Source organism: Pelophylax lessonae (genome assembly GCF_965119305.1).
Source record: "Pelophylax lessonae genome assembly, contig: HAP1_SCAFFOLD_341, whole genome shotgun sequence".
NCBI classification, from domain to species: Eukaryota; Metazoa; Chordata; class Amphibia; order Anura; family Ranidae; genus Pelophylax; species Pelophylax lessonae.
The window spans coordinates 105,359-124,301 of NW_028120003.1; the positions used below are offsets into that span (position 1 = coordinate 105,359).

General features: G+C 44.7%; 1 protein-coding gene and 1 pseudogene across 2 annotated transcripts in view; both read left to right on the forward strand.

Annotated features, from left to right (window-relative positions):
• Window positions 1–18,943, forward strand: part of LOC309543757 (uncharacterized protein) — a 116,222-nt gene that overhangs the window by 39,295 nt on the left and 57,984 nt on the right. Inside the window, exons 9-12 of the mRNA XM_082276197.1 lie at window positions 6,982–7,079; window positions 7,169–7,396; window positions 7,476–7,682; window positions 7,803–7,944. Coding sequence (XP_082132323.1) covers window positions 6,982–7,079; window positions 7,169–7,396; window positions 7,476–7,682; window positions 7,803–7,944 — 675 coding nt within the window. The remainder of the gene's footprint in view (window positions 1–6,981; window positions 7,080–7,168; window positions 7,397–7,475; window positions 7,683–7,802; window positions 7,945–18,943) is intronic.
• LOC309543754 lies at window positions 9,600–16,520 on the forward strand (annotated as a pseudogene). Its single transcript has 2 exons — window positions 9,600–9,648; window positions 15,417–16,520. The product of its transcript is annotated as an uncharacterized misc_RNA (transcript).

Here is an 18,943-nt window from a genome sequence, read left to right on the forward strand (position 1 = left end):
AACAAGGCTTTTGCCACCAAGTACCAAGTCATGGTTTCACTCATTAAAATGCAAATCAATTTATAACTTTTTGAAATGGGTTTTTCTGGACATTTTTGTTGTTTTTCTGTCTCTCACTGGTAAAATAAACCGACTATTAAAATATAGACTGATAATTTTTTTGTCAGTGGGCAAATGTACAAAATCAGCAGGGGATCAAATACTTTATACCCTCACTGTAAAAAAGTGATCTCATAATAGCCACTACTTGGTCATGACCAATTGTGGAGAATCTACGCACCCCAGAAGAAATAGAACTGGATCCACAGTCAGCACAATATCATATACAGAATTTCGCTTATCTAACACTTCCTGCCAATACCTGTATAATCAATGAGACTTTCTAAACACTTTGGACATCAAGGATGGATACTTGAATGTTCCTTTTTTTTCTGGCCCACAAGCAATTCTTCCACTTTGCTGTGAGTCTTCAGCTTCTCTGCTTCATCTTCTCTGCTTCATCTTCTCTTTTGCACTTTGAGTGTTCACCAAGGCACTGGCCCCCAGGGCTAGCCTTGCTGTGCTCCCAGGGCATCCCCATTGTGGGACATCTGGAACACCTCCATTAGCTTAGATTCTGGCTGACAGCATCGCTAGAACTGTCCTGGCATTGAGAAGGTTTACTGGGTCCTGAACCTTCAGAACTCAGCACTGGAACCAACTCATCACTTGGAATATCTGAGTCTCATCCTAAACACGGCTCAAGCCAGAGTTTTTTTCCCCAAGAGAAACTTTAAACTCTCTGTTCCCAGGCTTGGACTCTTCAGTCCAAGGGTCACCCAACTTTTTGCCTTTGAATGAGAGTTCTGGAGCTCATTGTAGAGTTCTTCTAGATCAAGGGGTCTCCAAACTTTCTAAACAAAGAGCCAGTTTACTGTCCTTCAGTGCTTTGCTCCGTAATATTTTTTAGGTCACTTTGAAAAGGGACCCGTATGAGGCGCTTTTATGCAAACCTATACCAGACCTATCCCGTAGGCAACGCCAGTTGGTCCAGCATTTGTTTACTGCTACGAAATTGACAATAGCCCGCTCCTGGAAGACCCCGTTGCTTAGTTTTGAGGTGGTCAAAAATCGTATGAATGATATCCTAATCAATGAAAAACTGATCGCTATAGCCTCTGATTCTCATGACAAATTTCTCAAGGTGTGGGATCCCTGGATTTCGAATGTTGCCCCTTCTAGATTTCAGACCACCTGCTCCACCTGTTGTTGTTTGCACTATGTGTCACTGGGGGCCTTTTGGTCCCCGCTTTACTAATTTTTGCTGACAAATTCTATCTAGTTTACAGCATTGAATGTTAGCTCACGCCTTATGTTTGCATTTTGTTTTGCTGCTATCTGTTATATATGTTCCATTTTTCCCATTGTACGTACATACCTTGCTCTGATGTATGTTTATGCTTTTCCTTTAATAAAAACTTTCGTACAAGAAAATCAGGTTGTCCCTGAACTGGAGGCTCAGGAATCCTACTCAGAAATAGGGAATATGCACTTTGAGTGTTCACCCAGGCACTGGCCCTGCCTGCCTGCCTGGCCTAGCCTTGCTGCTCTCCCAGGGCATTCCCATTGTGGGAAGTCTGGAAGACCTCCATTCACTCATGTTCTAGCTGACAGCATAACTAGAACTGTCCTGCCATTGCAAAGGTTCAACTGAATCCCGAACCTTCAGATCTCAGCACTGGAACCAACTCATGGCTTGGAATATCTGGGTCTCATCCTAAACAGAGCTCAGGCCAGAGTTTTTGTTCCCCAAGAGAAATTTCAAACTCTCTTTTCCCAGGCTCGGACTCTTCAGTCCAAGGGTCACCCAATTTTTTGCTTCTGCATGAGAAGTCTGGAGCTCATAGTAGCGTTTTTCTAGACCGGGGGGGGGGGGTGTGGTCGCCAAACTTTATAAACAAAAGAGCCAGTTTACTGTCCTTCAGATTTTAGGGAGGGGCTAGACTGTGGCCATTGGGAGCAGAAAGGGTCCTATCAGTGGGAAAAAAACAATGCCCCATCTTTGGTTTCATTGAGAGGAATCATGCCCCATCATTGGTGTTAGTGGGAGGAATTGTGCCCCATCATTGGTGTTAGTGGGATGAATTGTGCCCCATCATTGGTGTTAGTGGGATGAATTGTGCCCCATCATTGGTGTTAGTGGGATGAATTGTGCCCCATCAATGGTGTTAGTGGGATGAATTGTGCCCCATCATTGGTGTTAGTGGGAGGAATTGTGCCCCATCATTTGTGTCATTTGGGGTCCCCATTGTTGGTGTTCTCATTGTATACATTGTGGTTTACCAGGGTTATGGCTGAAGCTATCATTGTATTGGTTTTTCCAGCTGGCGGCTGGCTTTCTCATGAAACCATTCCGAGCGGTTCATGAGCTTTCCGAAGCAGCGGGAAGGGATGTTCCTCCCCCTCCTGGTGCTTGCCGGTGTTATTGGGCTTACCGTTTTTGCCTGGAAAATGATCCGATGGTCCGGCTGGCTGCTCTCATAGACGATCAAAGAGTGGATACTCTTTGATCGCCTCTATGACCTTGGAGGAACGGAGCAACGTCATAACATGAGTTCTGGTCAAGGCTGGAAGTAAATCTTTTTTTTTATCTTTTACTTTTAGAGTTAAGGAAGAGATTTGGGGTCTTTTTGACCCCAGATGTCTCCATAAAGAGGACCTGTCATCCTTATTTCTATTACAAGGGATGTTTACATTATTTGTAATAGGAGTAGAAGTGATCAAAAAAAATTAAAGGGACAGTGTAAAAATAAAAATTTGAAGAGACCCCATCCCTGCGCGGTGCTTGTGCACAGGAGCGAACGCATACGTAAGTCATGCAACGGTAATCGCACCACACATGTGAGGTATCACAGAGAACGTTAGAGCGAAAGCAATAATACTAGCACTAGAACTCCTCTGTACCTCTAAACAGGTAACCTGTGAAGGCTTTTTAAGCGTCGCCTATGGAGATTTTTAAGTATCGTACTTTGCGTAATTTTAACCACTTCCATACCTGGTCTATTCTGGCACTGTTTCAACAATTAAAAAAAAAAAAGAAACACTGAAGTTAGCCCAATTTTTTTATTACAATGTAAAAGATGATGTTACGCCGAGGAAATAGATACCTAACATGTCACACTTTAAAATTGCGCACACTCGGGAAATGGCGCCAAACTTCTGTACTTAAAAATCTCCATAGGTGACATTTTAAACATTCTTACGGGTTACTAGTTTAGAGTTACAGAGGAGGTCTTGAGCTAGAATTATTGCTCTAGCTCTAACGTTCGTGGTGATATCTCACATGTGAGGTTTGAACGCCGTTTACATAAATGGACGCGATGTACATAAGCGTTCACTGCTGCGTGCAAGTACACGGGGACGGGGGCGCTTTCATTTTTTTTTTTTATTGTTTATTTTATTAAATTTTTTCTATTTATTTCCTTTTTTTTCACACTTTCACTTTAATTTTTTTTTTATCACGGTTATTCCCATTAAAAGGAGTGTAAACATCCCTTGTAATAGGAATAGGGCATGACAGGTCCTCTTAATGGGGAGATCAGGGGTCTATTAGAGCTCCAAATCTCTCCTCTGGTCCCCCCTGCAGCCGAACAGACTGAGATTGGATGTCCAGGTAAACAAAGGGGCAGAACCAGAAGTGGGGAATACTCGCCGCTCCTGGTCTCCAGGGTTACAGAGCGAGGGGAATGATGTCAGTTCCTATCTTTGTGTACAGGGCAACCATCACCACTGGCCACATCGCTCCCGACCTCCGCGATGGGACCGGAGAGCCCGGGAGAGGCGGTGGGAAGGGGGTGGAACCTCCTTCCATCACCCGCAGAAGTGATCGAGTTGCTAATTATCCACTCAGATCACTTCTGCGTTGTACAGAATCGCTGGCTGAACAAAATGATACCGGGATGATGCCCTTAGGTGCACCCACCACCCCACTATTACCACTGAACCCCAAAGAGATATGGGTACGTCCATTTGGGGTAATGGTTAAAGTGTATTTTCCCCAAAAAATTGCATTTGCAAAACCGCTTGATATAAAAAATTACAATGACTGCCATTTTGGCCTCTGCTAAAATAAAAAAAAATGTATAATGTTTGGGGGTTCTAAGTAGTTTTCTAGCAAGAAATGCTGATACTGTTCGGAGGAAGATGAAGGGAGAACACCCTGAAGGCCGGTCCTAAAAGTTACCTGTTAGAGCAAATAACCAAAACATCTCCGAGAGTACCTTAACTGTTTTGCTGCGAGGAACAAATGCAATCACCGTAAGAACGCTAAGTACAAAAATCCCAATATGGTCCACAATATGGTGACCTGACTTCTCTCAGATGGAACGCACAGACAGGAAGTGATGTAAGATACTGACAGGAAGTGATGTAGGTCCACAGAGGAAGCGATGTCAGATATAAATAGGAATTTCAGAGGCCAGTCGGGAGGAAGAAGAGAGGAGACGTAGCTGGAAGTGGCAGAGGTAATAAGATATTATTTTCTATATATAATCTTTAATTACATAAAGAAAAATGTCTCCTTCCTTTTTATGCCGGAGGAACAGAAACAGTGGAGCTCATAACACTGAGAATCAGATTGCAGTGCCCCGGTGAAATCACATAAGTAGGATGAGCAGCAAAACTTCCTCCAGCTCTCCTGTAGCGCCCTCACCAGGCAGAGCCGAGGTACTCATAATCTTTCTTTGGAAGAGGAAGAGCTCGGGGTGACCCCGACACTCACCTTTGGAAATATTCAGCAGCTTTCCTCCCTCGTCACTACTAACATTAATTCCGTCCTCTGCCCCAACACCAACTGGGCCCACACGCCTCACCCCCCATCTAACACCGCTGTCCCCCACTCCTCACCCCCATCTAACACCGCTGTCCCCCGCTCCTCAACCCCCATCTAACACCACTGTTCCCCATTCCTCATCCCCATCTAACACCGCTGTCCCTCATTACTCACCCCCCATCTAACACTGTTGTTCCCTCACTCCCCCCATCTACTACCACTGTCCACCATTCCTCTCTCCCTATCTATCACCGCTGTCTCCCGCTCCTCACCCCCATCTATGTCTGCTGTCCCTCACTCCTCACCCCCATCTACCACCACTGTCCACCATTCCTCACTCCATATCAATCACTGCTGTCCCCACTCCTCACCCCCCATCTAACACCACTGTCCCCCGCTCCTCACCCCCATCTAACACCACTGTCCCCACTCCTCACCCCCATCTACCACCACTGTCCACCATTCCTCACTCCCTATCACTCACTGCTGTCCCCACTCCTCACCCCCCATCTAACACCGCTGTCCCCCGCTCCTCACCCCCCATCTAACACCACTGTCCCCACTTCTCACCCCCCCATCTAACACCGCTGTCCCCCATTCCTCACCTCTCATCTAACACCGCTGTCCCCCCGCACCTCACCCCCCATCTAACACCCCTGTCCCCACTTCTCACCCCCCCCCATCTAATACCGCTGTCCCCCATTCCTTACCTCTCATCTAACACCGCTGTCCCCACTCCTCACCTCTCATCTAACACCGCTGTCCCCCCGCACCTCACCCCCTATCTAACAGCGCTGTCCACCATTCCTTACCCCCATCTATCACCCCTCTTCCCTACTTCTTGTTCCTCATCCAACACTGTTGTTCCCCTCTCCTCATCCCCCTTCCCACACTGCTCACCTATATTCCACAACCCCCACTGACACTGTTGTCCCCCACTCCTCATTCCCTCATTTTTTTTTTTTTTTCTTTATTTAACAAGAGGTTGCAGTATAAACAGAGTTAAGGCACATCAGGAAAAAATGAGAGAGTGCAATCTGACAACAACATCATAAACATTGTTTCGTCAAAAATGTTACATTGGTTGGAGAATGAACATGGTCAACTGGACCAGAAAGGTGGGGTCAAACCCCTCCCGGACGTGCATAGTAACTGACATTGAAATGAAACAAGGGCTGATGGATTTTGGGATAAGTCCTCATTCCCTTATTCAACATTGCAGATCTCCACTCCTCACACCCCATATTTGACGCTTCTGTCCCCCACTCTTCACCCAGACCCTATGCTGTCACCTTGGTTTCTCTCGCTTCTCTCATGATATTGCTCTTATCTCTATTAATAAAACACAGACCTGACCGGAGAGGTGAGGAGGATTCTCAGAAGATTCTTAGAAGGACACAAGGATCTCTACAAGGACATCATGATGGAGAATCAGCCGCCCCTCACATCCCCGGGTAAGAGGAGACTTTATTGTAAAGGAGAGAGCAGTACGGAGGGTGCACCTAGATCCCCCATCATCTGATAAACACATAGAAACAATGTATTCAGTCAGTGTGTGTGTTTCCTACAGATGGATCCAGTAATGGGAACCCACCAGAGAGATGTCCCCGTCCTCTGTATTCCCTGGATCCCACACAGGAAGGTCACACCATCCCCCACCATCATCAGGTAGGTGAAGATGAATGTCGAGATCGTAAAAGTGATCTGACTGTATGAAAATATATTCCACTTTTAGGTATAAGGTTATTTGTGCTCACATTTTAAAGAAACCATTCCCTGCTATTTTGTTTGTTTAGAATGACAATCTGATAGATATAAAAGATGAGGTTAAAGAGGAAGAAGAGACGTATGTGAGGGATGATCAGCAGTTCAGGGAAGAGGTTGGGATGATGGACAAAGTTAAAGAGGAGGAATCTTCTCCAGACATCAGCACAGGTGAGTGATGGCCACTAAATACAAAAACTGTTTGGGTATATGGATTGATGTTTGAGGATCTGTAGACCCATTTCTACCAAGACTTCATGATGGAAAATCAGCCGCCCCTCACATCACCGGGTAAGAGGAGACTTTATTGTAAAGGAGAGAGCAGTACGGAGGCTCCACATAGATCCCCCATCATCTGATAAACACATAGAAACAATGTATTCAGTCAGTGTGTGTGTTTCCTACAGATGGATCCAGTAATGGGAACCCACCAGAGAGATGTCTCCGTCCTCTGTATTCCCGGGATTCCACACAGGAAGGTCACACCATCCCTCACCATCATCAGGTAGATGAGGAACAATCACTGATAGTATCGTTAGGATCTGTACATTATCTGCATTGTTACCATTGATGTCATTTTTATTATATATTCAGAGTGGAAACATGAGAGATTCTAAAGTTGAGGTTAAAGAAGAGATAAAAGAGGAGGATGATGAGGATGGGGTGATGGAGGAGTCAGAGTTTCTAAAAGAACACAAAGATCTGTACCAGGACACCATGGTGGAGTCATCCAGCTACAGAAACCCACCAGAGAGATGTCCCCGTCCTCTGTATTCCCGGGATTCCACACAGGAAGGTCACACCATCCCCCACCATCATCAGGTAGATGAGTGACAATTATTGGTAGTTCTGATTTATATACAGTATATTTGTTACAAGAAATGTTTTATTATTTATTCAGAGTGGAATCCTCGGGGATGATAATATTGATGTTAAAGAAGAGTATAAAGAGGAGGATGAGGAGTATGGAGTGATGGAGGAGTTTTCAGAAGGACACAAGGATCTGATGGAGCCACCTAATACCAGGAACCCACCAGAGAGATGTCCCCGTCCTCTGTATTCCCGGGATTCAACACAGGAAGGTCACACCATCCCCCACTGTTACAAGGTTGGTGAGACAGAGATTATAAAACACAGACTCATGGAGACAATGTGTGTATTTTTATGTGATGTCACAATAATAAAGCTTATATTTTACAGATGATATTCTTTCATTTTCTTGGTTTAGAGTGGAGATCCAATCGATATAGAATTTGAGGTTAAAGCAGAAGAAGAAGAGATGTATGTGAGGGATGATCAGCAGTCTATGGAGGAGGATGGAATAACGGGGACATTTATAGAGGAGGACACTCCTACAGAGATCAGCACAGGTGGGTCATTAACAGTAAATACATTCCTCCACCCATACTGCTCACTGATTGGTCCAGAGTAGGGCGGGGACTGGGTGATATCAGCCTGTAATCCCCTGGTCACTTTCCTGAGCTGTGTTCCCCATCCTGTATTCCTGTATTTCTCTCTGATAATTTTTGTATCTAGACTGGATTTATGGAGATTCTGGGATTCGGCTGACAAAAAAAATGTGCATGATATAGGCACCTAGGTTATGAGTTTTGGGTCTTCTGCCCCATGCCTGAGTCTAATGTCTTGTTCCAAACAAATGAGGAGGAGATACTGTACACCATATGAAAGGTCCATCTCCAATCCTCAATATAACGTCATGTTCCCAACAATAACATTGTCATAATTTCAATAGCATTATTACTTAGTGATGTTTGGTTGGGTAAGGTTGTATCATTGATCCATGTCAGATCTCTTTTTTTTTTTTTTTCAATTCTTTTATTTATATAAAAGACAACTTCTAGGCATAATAAACAGTAACATTCCTTATAGAACATATGCTGAGACAGTGTATTACAACATGGAAGACAATTCAGTTATAAGGTTGAGATCTACATCGGTCGTAGAATAAGAGGTGTTCTACAATTCCTCTAATGGGAGGAGTTATGCAGGACTAGAAAGTACCCGGAGTTGTCTGTTCCAGTTTTGCATAACGTATAGAAGAAGAAGGAAGAAGTAAGCGAATAAGTAGTGGAAAGAGAGAGGGAAGTAAAAGAAACCTAGAGAGAGGCAGAAGAGGATAAGTAGGTGGGATGAGGGGGGAAGGGGTAAGGAGGTGTGGAAGGGGGGGGGGTGTAGGAGGGTTAGCATTGGTAAAGCTATGGCCCTACATCAGCAATACTTTCCACCAATATTTTAGAGCTCCCCCAAACTCAACATCAGGTCTCTTTAGTATTGCCTCCCTTAATGAAAGAGCAGCCTTCATTAGAGAGGACAAATATATTCCATTGACCCCAGGTTTTGGTATATTGTTCGTGTTGGGGACGTGTCGAGAGAACAAGGTTTTCCATTCTTTTTATTTCTTTGACCTTTTTGAGCCACATGCCAACAGTCAGGGTCTGTGTGTTTTTCCATTTAAGAGGGATGCACATTTTAGCAGCATTTAGAAGGTGACGAATGACAGAACTTTTATAGGTCTGGGACGGGATGTTAGAGGCATGGAGAAGGAGGAGAGCAGGGTCATTGGGGAGCGGTCGGTTTATAAACCTCTGAGACATTTCATGTACTGTCTTCCAGAACTCCGCTAGTTTAGGACACAACCAAAAATCATGTAGGAGTGTCCCCCGGCCCTTCCTGGCATCTCCAGCACTGATCAGTGAGTGTGGGGAAGAATCTGCTCAACCTTGACGGCGTGCGGTACCACCTTGTATGGAGTTTGAAGTTGGTTTGTTGTATTTACGTGCAGATGGATGATGTAAATGTAAATGGAATGATGTGATTTTGTTGGTCTGGATAAAGGTACAGTCTAAATCCCGTTCCCTCTTAGCTAAAAATGGGGGTTAGTAAGTCCCCTGGGGTGTGATCAGTAATGCATAGGTCGTGGATAATACCTGTGTCAGTATTCTGTCTTGAGAGCAATGTTCTTCGAAGGGTGTAAGTTGTGTGTTGCGTTCACTGGGAGGTGGCAATGAGTTTAAGAAATTATGAAGTTGCAATGCCCTTCAGAAATCTAGACGGTAGGGTCCCGAGGAGTCCATGAGGTCTTTGAGTGCAGGCCAACTAGATGATGTTGAAAAATGGGAGGCTTGGAAATAGCCTGACTCCATCAAGGTCCTGAATGTTTTATCTTGGTAGCCCGGGGTAAACTGGGGATTCCCCAGTATGGGTGTCAGTGGCGAATGCGTCGGGAAAAGTGAAAGTTGTGTGAATAATTTAGAGCAGGTTCTTATCATGTGACCTATGAGGGGATGGCGTCTTATGGAGTCTGGTAGTGAATGGTGGCACGATGGAGCTCTATGGGGGGGTATGTCGCATTGGGCCTGTTCTAGTCTGTGCCAAAGCTTGGCTTCACCATGACGACACCAGTCTGAGTCTCCCCAATTGTGTAGCCTGATAGTACTTGCATACGTCCGGCACTGCCATTCGACCTATTTGTTTAAGCAAGAGCAGTCTCCTACATAGCCTACGTCGCTTACATGCCCAGATAAAATCCACTATTAGGGTGTCCTCTTGTTTAAAGTAATGCGAAGGGATGAATATCGGAAGTGCTTGAAAGAGGTATAGGAACTTAGGGAGTATGCAGACTTTAATAATGTTGCATCTTCCAAACCATGAATGGAGACCAGATTTCGATTTATCTTATAGAATGTGGACTTTCTTTAGGAGGGGGAGAAAGTTGAGCGTGAAGATGTGTGAAAATTTGGGTGGTATGAGAGTGGCCAGGTATTTCAGCGCTGAGTTCGTCCATTTTAGCTTAAAATGCAATTGCAGTTGGTGGAGGAGGGGGTTTGATAAGCCTACTCCCATAGCTTCAGATTTAGTAAAGTTGATATTTAGATTGGACAGAGTGCCATATGCCTCAAACTCGTGAAGAAGATTCGGTAGAGAAATTATGGGATTCATGAGGGAAAATACCATGTCTTCTGGATACGCTGATATTTTCTGCTGGGTCACCCCCAACAGTCATGCCTGAGATATCCGGGTGGAGGCGTATTCTACATAAAAAGGATTCTAGTGATAATGCGAAGAGTAAGGGTGACAGAGGGCACCCCTGTCTTGTCCCATTCCTAATTTTGAACTAGTCCGATAAGACACCATTTGCCTTAACCTGGACGGCAGGGGCAGAATAGATCTGTGAGATCCAATTTAGCATGGTGTTGCCGATGCCAACATGTCAAAGTACTGCAAACATAAAATGCCGATATACTCAATCAAAGGCTTTCTCGGTGTCTGTGCTTAGGAGGACACAGGGTGTGCGGGTCTTGGTGATGACATGTAGGAGGTTGAGGACCATGGTTGTGTTATCCTCTGCCTCACGTGTAGGCACAAATCCAACTTGATCCAAATGGATCAGTTGCGTCAGATGTTGTTGGATCCTAGTTGCTAGGATTTTGGTGAACAGTTTAAGATCGACATTTAGCAAGGAAATGGGTCAGTAGCTACTACAGGAGGTGAGATCTTTTCCCTCATTAAGGATGACTGAAATGTGAGCTTGTAAAGTCTCCTTGGGGATATATGTCCCAGAGCCCCATGTATTAAACATGTCACCCATAAACTGTCCAAGTGGCGGCAAGAGTGTTTTATAATATTGTATGGTAAACCCATCCGGTCTCGGGGCCTTCCCCCACTTTGGAACCACCTATGGCCTGTTTTAGTTCAGCCAAGGTGATGGGATCCTCTAGGGATTTACTCTCACTGTTGGTCAACTAGGGCATCTGGAAAGAGAGCAGGTATTCCTCTATATGGGTCTGTTGGGGGTTGGGGGTTGCAAGTTATAGAGCGAGGCATAGAAGGATTTAAATTCTTGTGTGATATGTCTAGGTAATGTGGCTTTTTGACTTGTGCGGGAGATAATAGGTTTCTTCTCGGAGGGATCTAGCCAATAGTCTGCCACACGTATTTCCCGACTCATATGACATTTTTCGACAAATTTGCATGGCTGCCTTAGCTTTGTAAAGTAAAAGGTCATTAATTTGCTTACGTAGAGTCATAGGTTCTACCTCTGAGCAGAGTGACAGAGCGTGTTTGTGATAGGACTCCAACACATGTAAAGCTTGGAGTAAGGAGTCTAGTTGTGCTGTACGCTGTTTTTTGATCCAGGAGCCATGCTTTATGAGCACCCCATGAATCACAGCCTTGTGTGCCTCCCAAATGATTCCAGGGTCAGTATCTGCAATGGTGTTAGTCTGGAAGAAATGGTCTAATTCTTTCGTAACATCTGTCAACGCAGTCTTATCCTGGAGTAGGCTTTCTTTTAGTCTCCACATCTGGGTTCTGGACCTTTGAAAGTATAACAGGGGCATGGTCGGACCATGTAATAGAACTTATTAAAGAGTCACGGATCGCGTGTAGTTGACAATGTGGCATCTAGAAATAGTCTATATGAGAGTATAGTTGGTGAGGTGAGGAATAGAAAGAATAGTCTCGTTCTCTGGGATGCATCAGGCGCCAAACATCTATCAATTGTGCACTATGGAGGGACTTTGCAATACGTTTGCGGACGCCAGGGGGGGGACAGAGGAGGGTCCCAGAGATGTATCCTCCGAAGGAATCAGAGGGATATTAAAATCTCCCCCATTAGTTAGTTGACCGTCAGAGAACTCCAGGAGCTTCTCCATACCTCTAGTAATGAACGCATCCTGCTGGCTGTTGGGAGCATAATAGGTGGTCAAAGTCACTCTGACGTCACCAACATCGCCCTTCAGAAACAGAAATCGGCCATTGGGGTATTTTAGAATATGCGCGCAGTGTCCATGGTACCGTACTAGAAAAAATGATAGAGGCTCCTTTTGATTTAGCCTCCGGGTTAGTAGAGTGCTAGGCCAAGGGGAAAAACCGGTTCTTAAATAGTGGAAGCTTGTCATCCCTGTAGTGGGTCTCCTGTACTAAGGTGATATCAATGTTAGATTGTTTAACAAAATTTGCCTCTTTTCTGGGACGTTAAGTCCCTTAGCATTGATCGAGAGGATCCTGATGTTATCCATGTGTTAAGAAGGGCGAGGGGAAGGTTAGGAAGTGAGGTTAGGAAGAGGTAGGGGAGGGTAAGTAATAGGGGGCAAAGGGGGGGCGGGGGTATGAAGAGAATGGAGATAAAAAGAGGGGAGGCAAAGATGGTATGAGAGAGGAAGAAAGGAAAGTCAGGCAAGCAAAGAATATGAGAGAGTGAAAGAGAAGGGGGAAATCCCACAGAGAGAGGCCTCAATTTACTAAGAGATAGCAAAAAAATGCTAAGACGCTCACCAGCAAGGAGCCGGATGAATGAGCGTGTTGCCTATGTGGGGTTGTGGTTGTAAAGAGTCAAGGGACGGGCCTCGAACCCCCCCCCCCCCGAGCCTACTTGAATAAATGAAAGGTATATAAGGTGTATCACTGCCCCCTAGAGGACTTCTGAATTTTCACACTTTACGGATTCCCTTGGGTTACCTGTAGCAACTGCTTGCAGAGATCTTAACACTTTATGTTCTTGGCTCACTCAATGATCAGTCTAGGGGTAGTTGTTTTTGTGGTTTTATTTCATATTGGGATAGGAGAAGGGATGAGTGGGATACTCCCAACTGTTGAACTATTCACAATTCAGAGGACTTCTAGCTTGAGAATGTGGCAAGACCACTACTTCATCCTGTCACTGAAGCTGAGGAATGAAGCTGAGGTAAGTGTTCCTATTTGTGTTTCTCTTCAGGGTACTCCCCCAGTACCCCCTTTCTATGCACTTGCTGACACCCGTCCACTGACTACACACTCCGGAGTGGTCCCTTGGCAAGATCTTCTGTAAACACGATACTGTTTTTCCAGATTCTCACAGTGCCCCAACTCCTCCAGTCAGCTCTCCTGGACCTCTGGGTTCAGCCTCACACCACTGGCTCACCAGGCCTGTGACCATCACCCACTGCTGCAGAGGAGGAGCAGCCACCACCCTCCTTCCAGGCCTTTTCTTCCTGCCAAAAGACCTCTACCTCATGTGCCCGTGGCTTTTTATACCCTGCCCCACAATTCATAGAGACAACCCATCTGTGCCAATCCCTGGGGCTGTATCAAAAGCCTGTGTGTTATTGGCCAGGTTTCCTCGAGCATCCAATGTGCCTCCCCATTGGATCAGCTGGGGACACTCCCTTAGACCAGATGAATCACACACTGGGCACACTGAGCAGACCTAACTCACAGATCCTGCTCCCTGATCAGCAGAGTGCAATATAGAATTTACCTGCTGCTCCACTGATAGGCAGACAGAGCCAAAAACTATACTCAATCTCTAGCACCTAACTAGGAGGGTGCTACATCTTTAAAAGACGTGGATGTCCGGGTAAATTTAAAAAGTTGTGGGGCATGTTGTTGGATACCCCTGGCCTTGGTCCACAAGAATTAACACTTCAAAGATTAGTCCTAGGACCACATTGAGGGTACCTTTGACGCTGACAGTGTGTTTGCTGGGTTTGGTGGAGGAAATGGCACCTCTTGGAGCACAAAGAATTTTATTGTCGGTTACTCTGTTCTATACGGGCAAGGCTATTCTTCTACATTGGAGGAAGACCGAAGCGCCATCGGTGGAGTATTGGAAGTCACCAGTGAACACGATGCTGCCATTTTACAAAGCCACATACCTGAATAGAGGATGCGTTATATGGCAGGGTTGGACTGAGAGGCTATCTACTCTTCTCGGAGGTGATTGTGGTCTGCCACCGGTGAAGGTGACGGTCACCTTAGAGGGGTGAGTTGAGGTCCCCTGATACTTAGGGAGGTAACAAATGAAGTCTATGCCTAGCAGACGACAAGCAGTGGTGAGAGGGTGGGGGAGGTTGGGGTATGGACCTGGGTGAGAGTCTGTGTGGGGGAGGCACTGCCGCATTGAGGTTCTCCTGGGAGGTTCTCCTTTTGCATTTTCCTATAAGTATTGTAGTACATGAGCATTGCACTGAGGTTGGGGGGATGGGGAGTTGTTTTGGTTGCCTTGTTTGTTTCTTGTCTGTTTTTTTGTGTTATTTTTACTTCTATGTTTAAAAATCAATAAAAATAATAAAAAAAAGACGAGTCCTAGGAATGAATAAACAGTAGGGAACGGGATAAGGCGCAGGCCAAGGAGATGTTGGGGGAGTGGGTGGAGTCAGTGAGATGTTGGGGGAGTGGGTGGAGTCAGTGATATGTTGGGGGAGTGGGTGGAGTCAGTGGAGGTGGGGAATGGAAACATGTGGGAGTGACTATATATGAAGGTTACGATCGCTGTGTCTATGACTGTACAAAGCGGAAATATTGTGTACCGAATGGAATGGACTTTTCTTTCTTTATAATAAAACTTTTTCTGATTTAAAAGAAAAAAACACTCAGAAAAGATGAGTAGGAAAATGTCAGTGGCCTCCACCTGTAAAACCATTCCTGTTTTGGAGGTCGTCTCATTGTTGCCCATCTAGTGCACCTGTTGGTAACAACCCCCTCTGCTACTTGACCAGATGAATATCCCAGGAGTTTCCCTGACTTGATGCTATACTCTGATTATAAAGTGTTGAGCAGTGTATATGAGTGTGGAAAACTTTTGGTAATTTTTCTTGTCTTCTGACAGACGGACTCTGTGGTGGGAATAGAAGGACATCGGAGGAAGATGTGACTACAGAAGATAATGACATGGCATCTTCTCCAGAAGAAAATCCCGTTCCTCATAATATACATGACAGACCTCACCATTGGAGGAGATCATTGGAATCTCCTGATACTTCACATAGTCCTCTAATATCTGACAGTGCCGACGGGTGCGGGAAACCATCTCATCTCAGGGAATCTTCTTTATACCATACAGGAGAGAATTCATTGTCATGTTCAGAGTGCGGGAAATGTTTTAGTCAAAAAAGATACCTTCTTCAGCACCAGAGAATACACACAGGGGAGCGTCCCTATTCATGTTCAGAGTGTGGGAAATGTTTCACTCACAAAGGAAGTCTTCTTAGCCATCAGAGAATACACATGGGTGAGCGTCCCTATTTATGTTCAGAGTGCGGAAAATGTTTTATTCAGAAAAAAGGCCTTCTTAGCCATCAAAGAATACACACAGGTGAGCTTCCCTATTCATGTTCAGAGTGCGGGAAATGTTTTAATCATAAAAGAAGCCTTCTTAGCCATCGGAGAATACACACAGATGAGTGTACCTATTCATGTTCAGAGTGCGGAAAATGTTTTAATGAAAAAGGAAGCCTTCTTAGCCATCAGAGAATACACACAGGTGAGCTTCCCTATTCATGTTCAGAGTGCGGGAAATGTTTTAATCATAAAAGAAGCCTTCTTAGCCATCGGAGAATACACACAGGTGAGCGTACCTATTCATGTTCAGAGTGCGGGAAATGTTTTAATGAGAAAGGAAGCCTTCTTAGACATCAGAGAATACACACAGGTGTGCGTCCCTATTCATGTTCAGAGTGCGGGAAAAGTTTTAGTAATAAAGAACACCTTCTTAGCCATCAGAGAATACACACAGGTGAGCGTCCCTATTCATGTTCAGAGTGCGGGAAATGTTTTATTCGTAAAGGACACCTTCTTAGGCATCAGAGAATACACACAGGTGAGCTTCCCTATTCATGTTCAGAGTGCGGGAAATGTTTTAGTCGAAAAGGAAGCCTTCTTAAGCATCAGAGAATACACACAGGAGAGCTTGCCTATTCATGTCCAGAGTGCGGGAAATGTTTTAATAATAAAGGAAACCTACTTAGCCATCAGAGAATACACACAGGTGAGCGTCCCTATTCATGTTCACAGTGCGGGAAATGTTTTAATCATAAAGGAAACCTTCTTAAGCATCAGAAAATACACAGGTGATCCTCCCTATTCATGTTCAGAGTGTGGGAAATGTTTTGCACTTAAATGTTTACTTGTTACACACCAGAAAGTTCATATAGGAGAATATCTCTAATCTTGTGCAGAGTGCGGGAAATGTTTTACTAAGGAAGAACACCTACTTACACACAGCTGAGCGCCCTTTTTAATGTTACGAGTGCGGGAAATGTTTTCCAAACAAAGGTTTATTCCTTAGAAACCAGAAAGTTCATACGGGTGAGCATCCTATTTCATGTTCAGAGTGCGGGAAATGTTTCACTCCTTATGTACATTTCAATCGGCAAAGAATTCACACTTATATTAGAGGCTCAGTTTCCATGTTCAGAGTACGGGAAAGTGTAAAAATAAAGGAAATATAATGAAACATCAGAGTACGCCCCCTGCTGGTACCACGGGAAATGGATGCTGGATTGTAACGGGTGGAACTGTTTAGTCTATAAACAAATGTGAAACCACCACAGTGCACTCGGGGTTGGTTTACACCCACATCGCCCTCTGACCCGCTGTGGGGTTGGCAGGCAGCTGGGAGCCCTTATGTTAACCCTTTTATCTTCCTTTTTATTGGTTGCTTCATGTTGTTGCTCCTTTAGATTTATTGAAGTAGCCGGCTTTTTATTGGTCCAACCAATGTATGATTATTAATACATTTGACACATTTGTTAATTCTATTATAAAAGATTTAAGCTTTATTTTATTCATATCATTACTGTGTGGTAATCGCTTATTCTGATCTTGTCCAATAAAAACTCTTCGTACAATATTCTGTGCCGAGTCTTCTTTTTTACCAATGATTAGATGATCGGTGATTGGAATGTGATCAGTTGATAGAGAGTCATCCATTGGGGTTTTATTAGTGAGATGGAGAGTGGAGAAGGCACCACATTGACAGCCATTGGAGGTCCTTTCTAAAGCCCTAAACTTTTTGGCAACCTGTCTATGACATTAGTCTTCCAAACTCTATCTCACTGAGCTAAGGCCAGAAGAGTTCTAGGAGTTCTTCTCTGTCCACAGTTCCCAAACCAAAAGGAGACATCCACCACATCTTCAATCTTAAGGTCCAAATGTCCTCAGCTGGGTCCAGGAGTTCCCCATGCAATCCACCAGGTCATAGCCTCTCTCTTTATCAGGGAGACTTTTTGTTTTGACCACCCCATGTGCTGTACGTCAGCTGCATTTCCGGGTCTGGGGCATGCACACGTGCCACCAGCGCCCAGCGGGAGCCAATCAGCAGGTCTGGCGGACACAATGTCCGTTGCCACCCAGCAGTCGTTCCCGAGAGAGGCAGAACACTGGTCTGCCAATGTAAACAAGGGAGATCACCGTTCTGTGTTCCCCCTTAAAAATAATATTTTGCCGTATGTGACTAAAGTGTTCGGGTTTGGCTTCAAGAAAAGGCAAGAAAACTAGGAACACGGATCTCTGCCTTCCCACAGTTATAGCACCTCCCCCACAGTGAGTAAGCCCTCCATAGGAACACATTTAACCCTTTGATTGCCTCTGATGTTATTCCCTTCCCTGCCAGTGTCATTAGTACAGTGACAGTGCATATTTTTTTAGCACTGATCACTGTATTGGTGTCACTGGTCCCCAACAAGAGTATCACTTAGCTGTCTGATTTGTCCACCGCAATGTCACAGTCACGCTATAAGTCGCTGATTGCCGCCAGTACTAGAAAAAATTAAAGAAATTTTAATTCTATAAAAATATCCCACCGTTTTCATACACAATAACTTTTGTGCAAACCAATCAATAAACACTTATTGGGATTTTTTATTTACCAAAAATATTTAGTAGAACACATATTGGCCTAAACTGATGAAGAAATTTGATTTTTCAAATTTTTTTTATTGGATGTTTAATGGCAGAAAGTAAAAAATATATTTTTTTTTTTTCAAAATCATTCGTCTTTTCTTGTTTATAGCACAAAAAATGAAAACCGCAGAGGTGATCAAATACCACCAAAAGAAAGCTCTATTTGTGGGGAAAAGGACATCAATTCTATTGGGTACAGCGTTGCACGACCACGCAATTTTCAGTTAAAGTAATGCAGTGCCGAATCGTTGGTGACAATGGGAGAAATTCTGCCTTATCATTGATTTCAGTGGGAGAAATCGTGCCCCAAGGGCCAGATAAAAGCAAGCAAAGGGAATCTGGCCCCTGGGCTGCAGTTAGGAGTAGGGATCGACCGATTATCGGCAACAACAATATATTGGGGGCTGATGTGCACTTTCCCCGATATATTGGAATCGGCCCCGGCGGTTACCGATATTGCCGTGACGTCATCGCGTATGTTGCGCCACGCGACTCCACGCATTGGGAGTCTGGGATAGCTTCTGCGGCCTTCTTAAGTGTCAGACCTCAGTTGCATGGCAAACACCCTCCAACTGGTGGTAAATGATGGTCTGTCAAACCAGAAAGCTTTGCTGGACATTATTACCATGCTGAAGAAGTGTGCAGGCCATTTCCACCATTCTATTCTTGCCAAGCCGCGACTGAGGT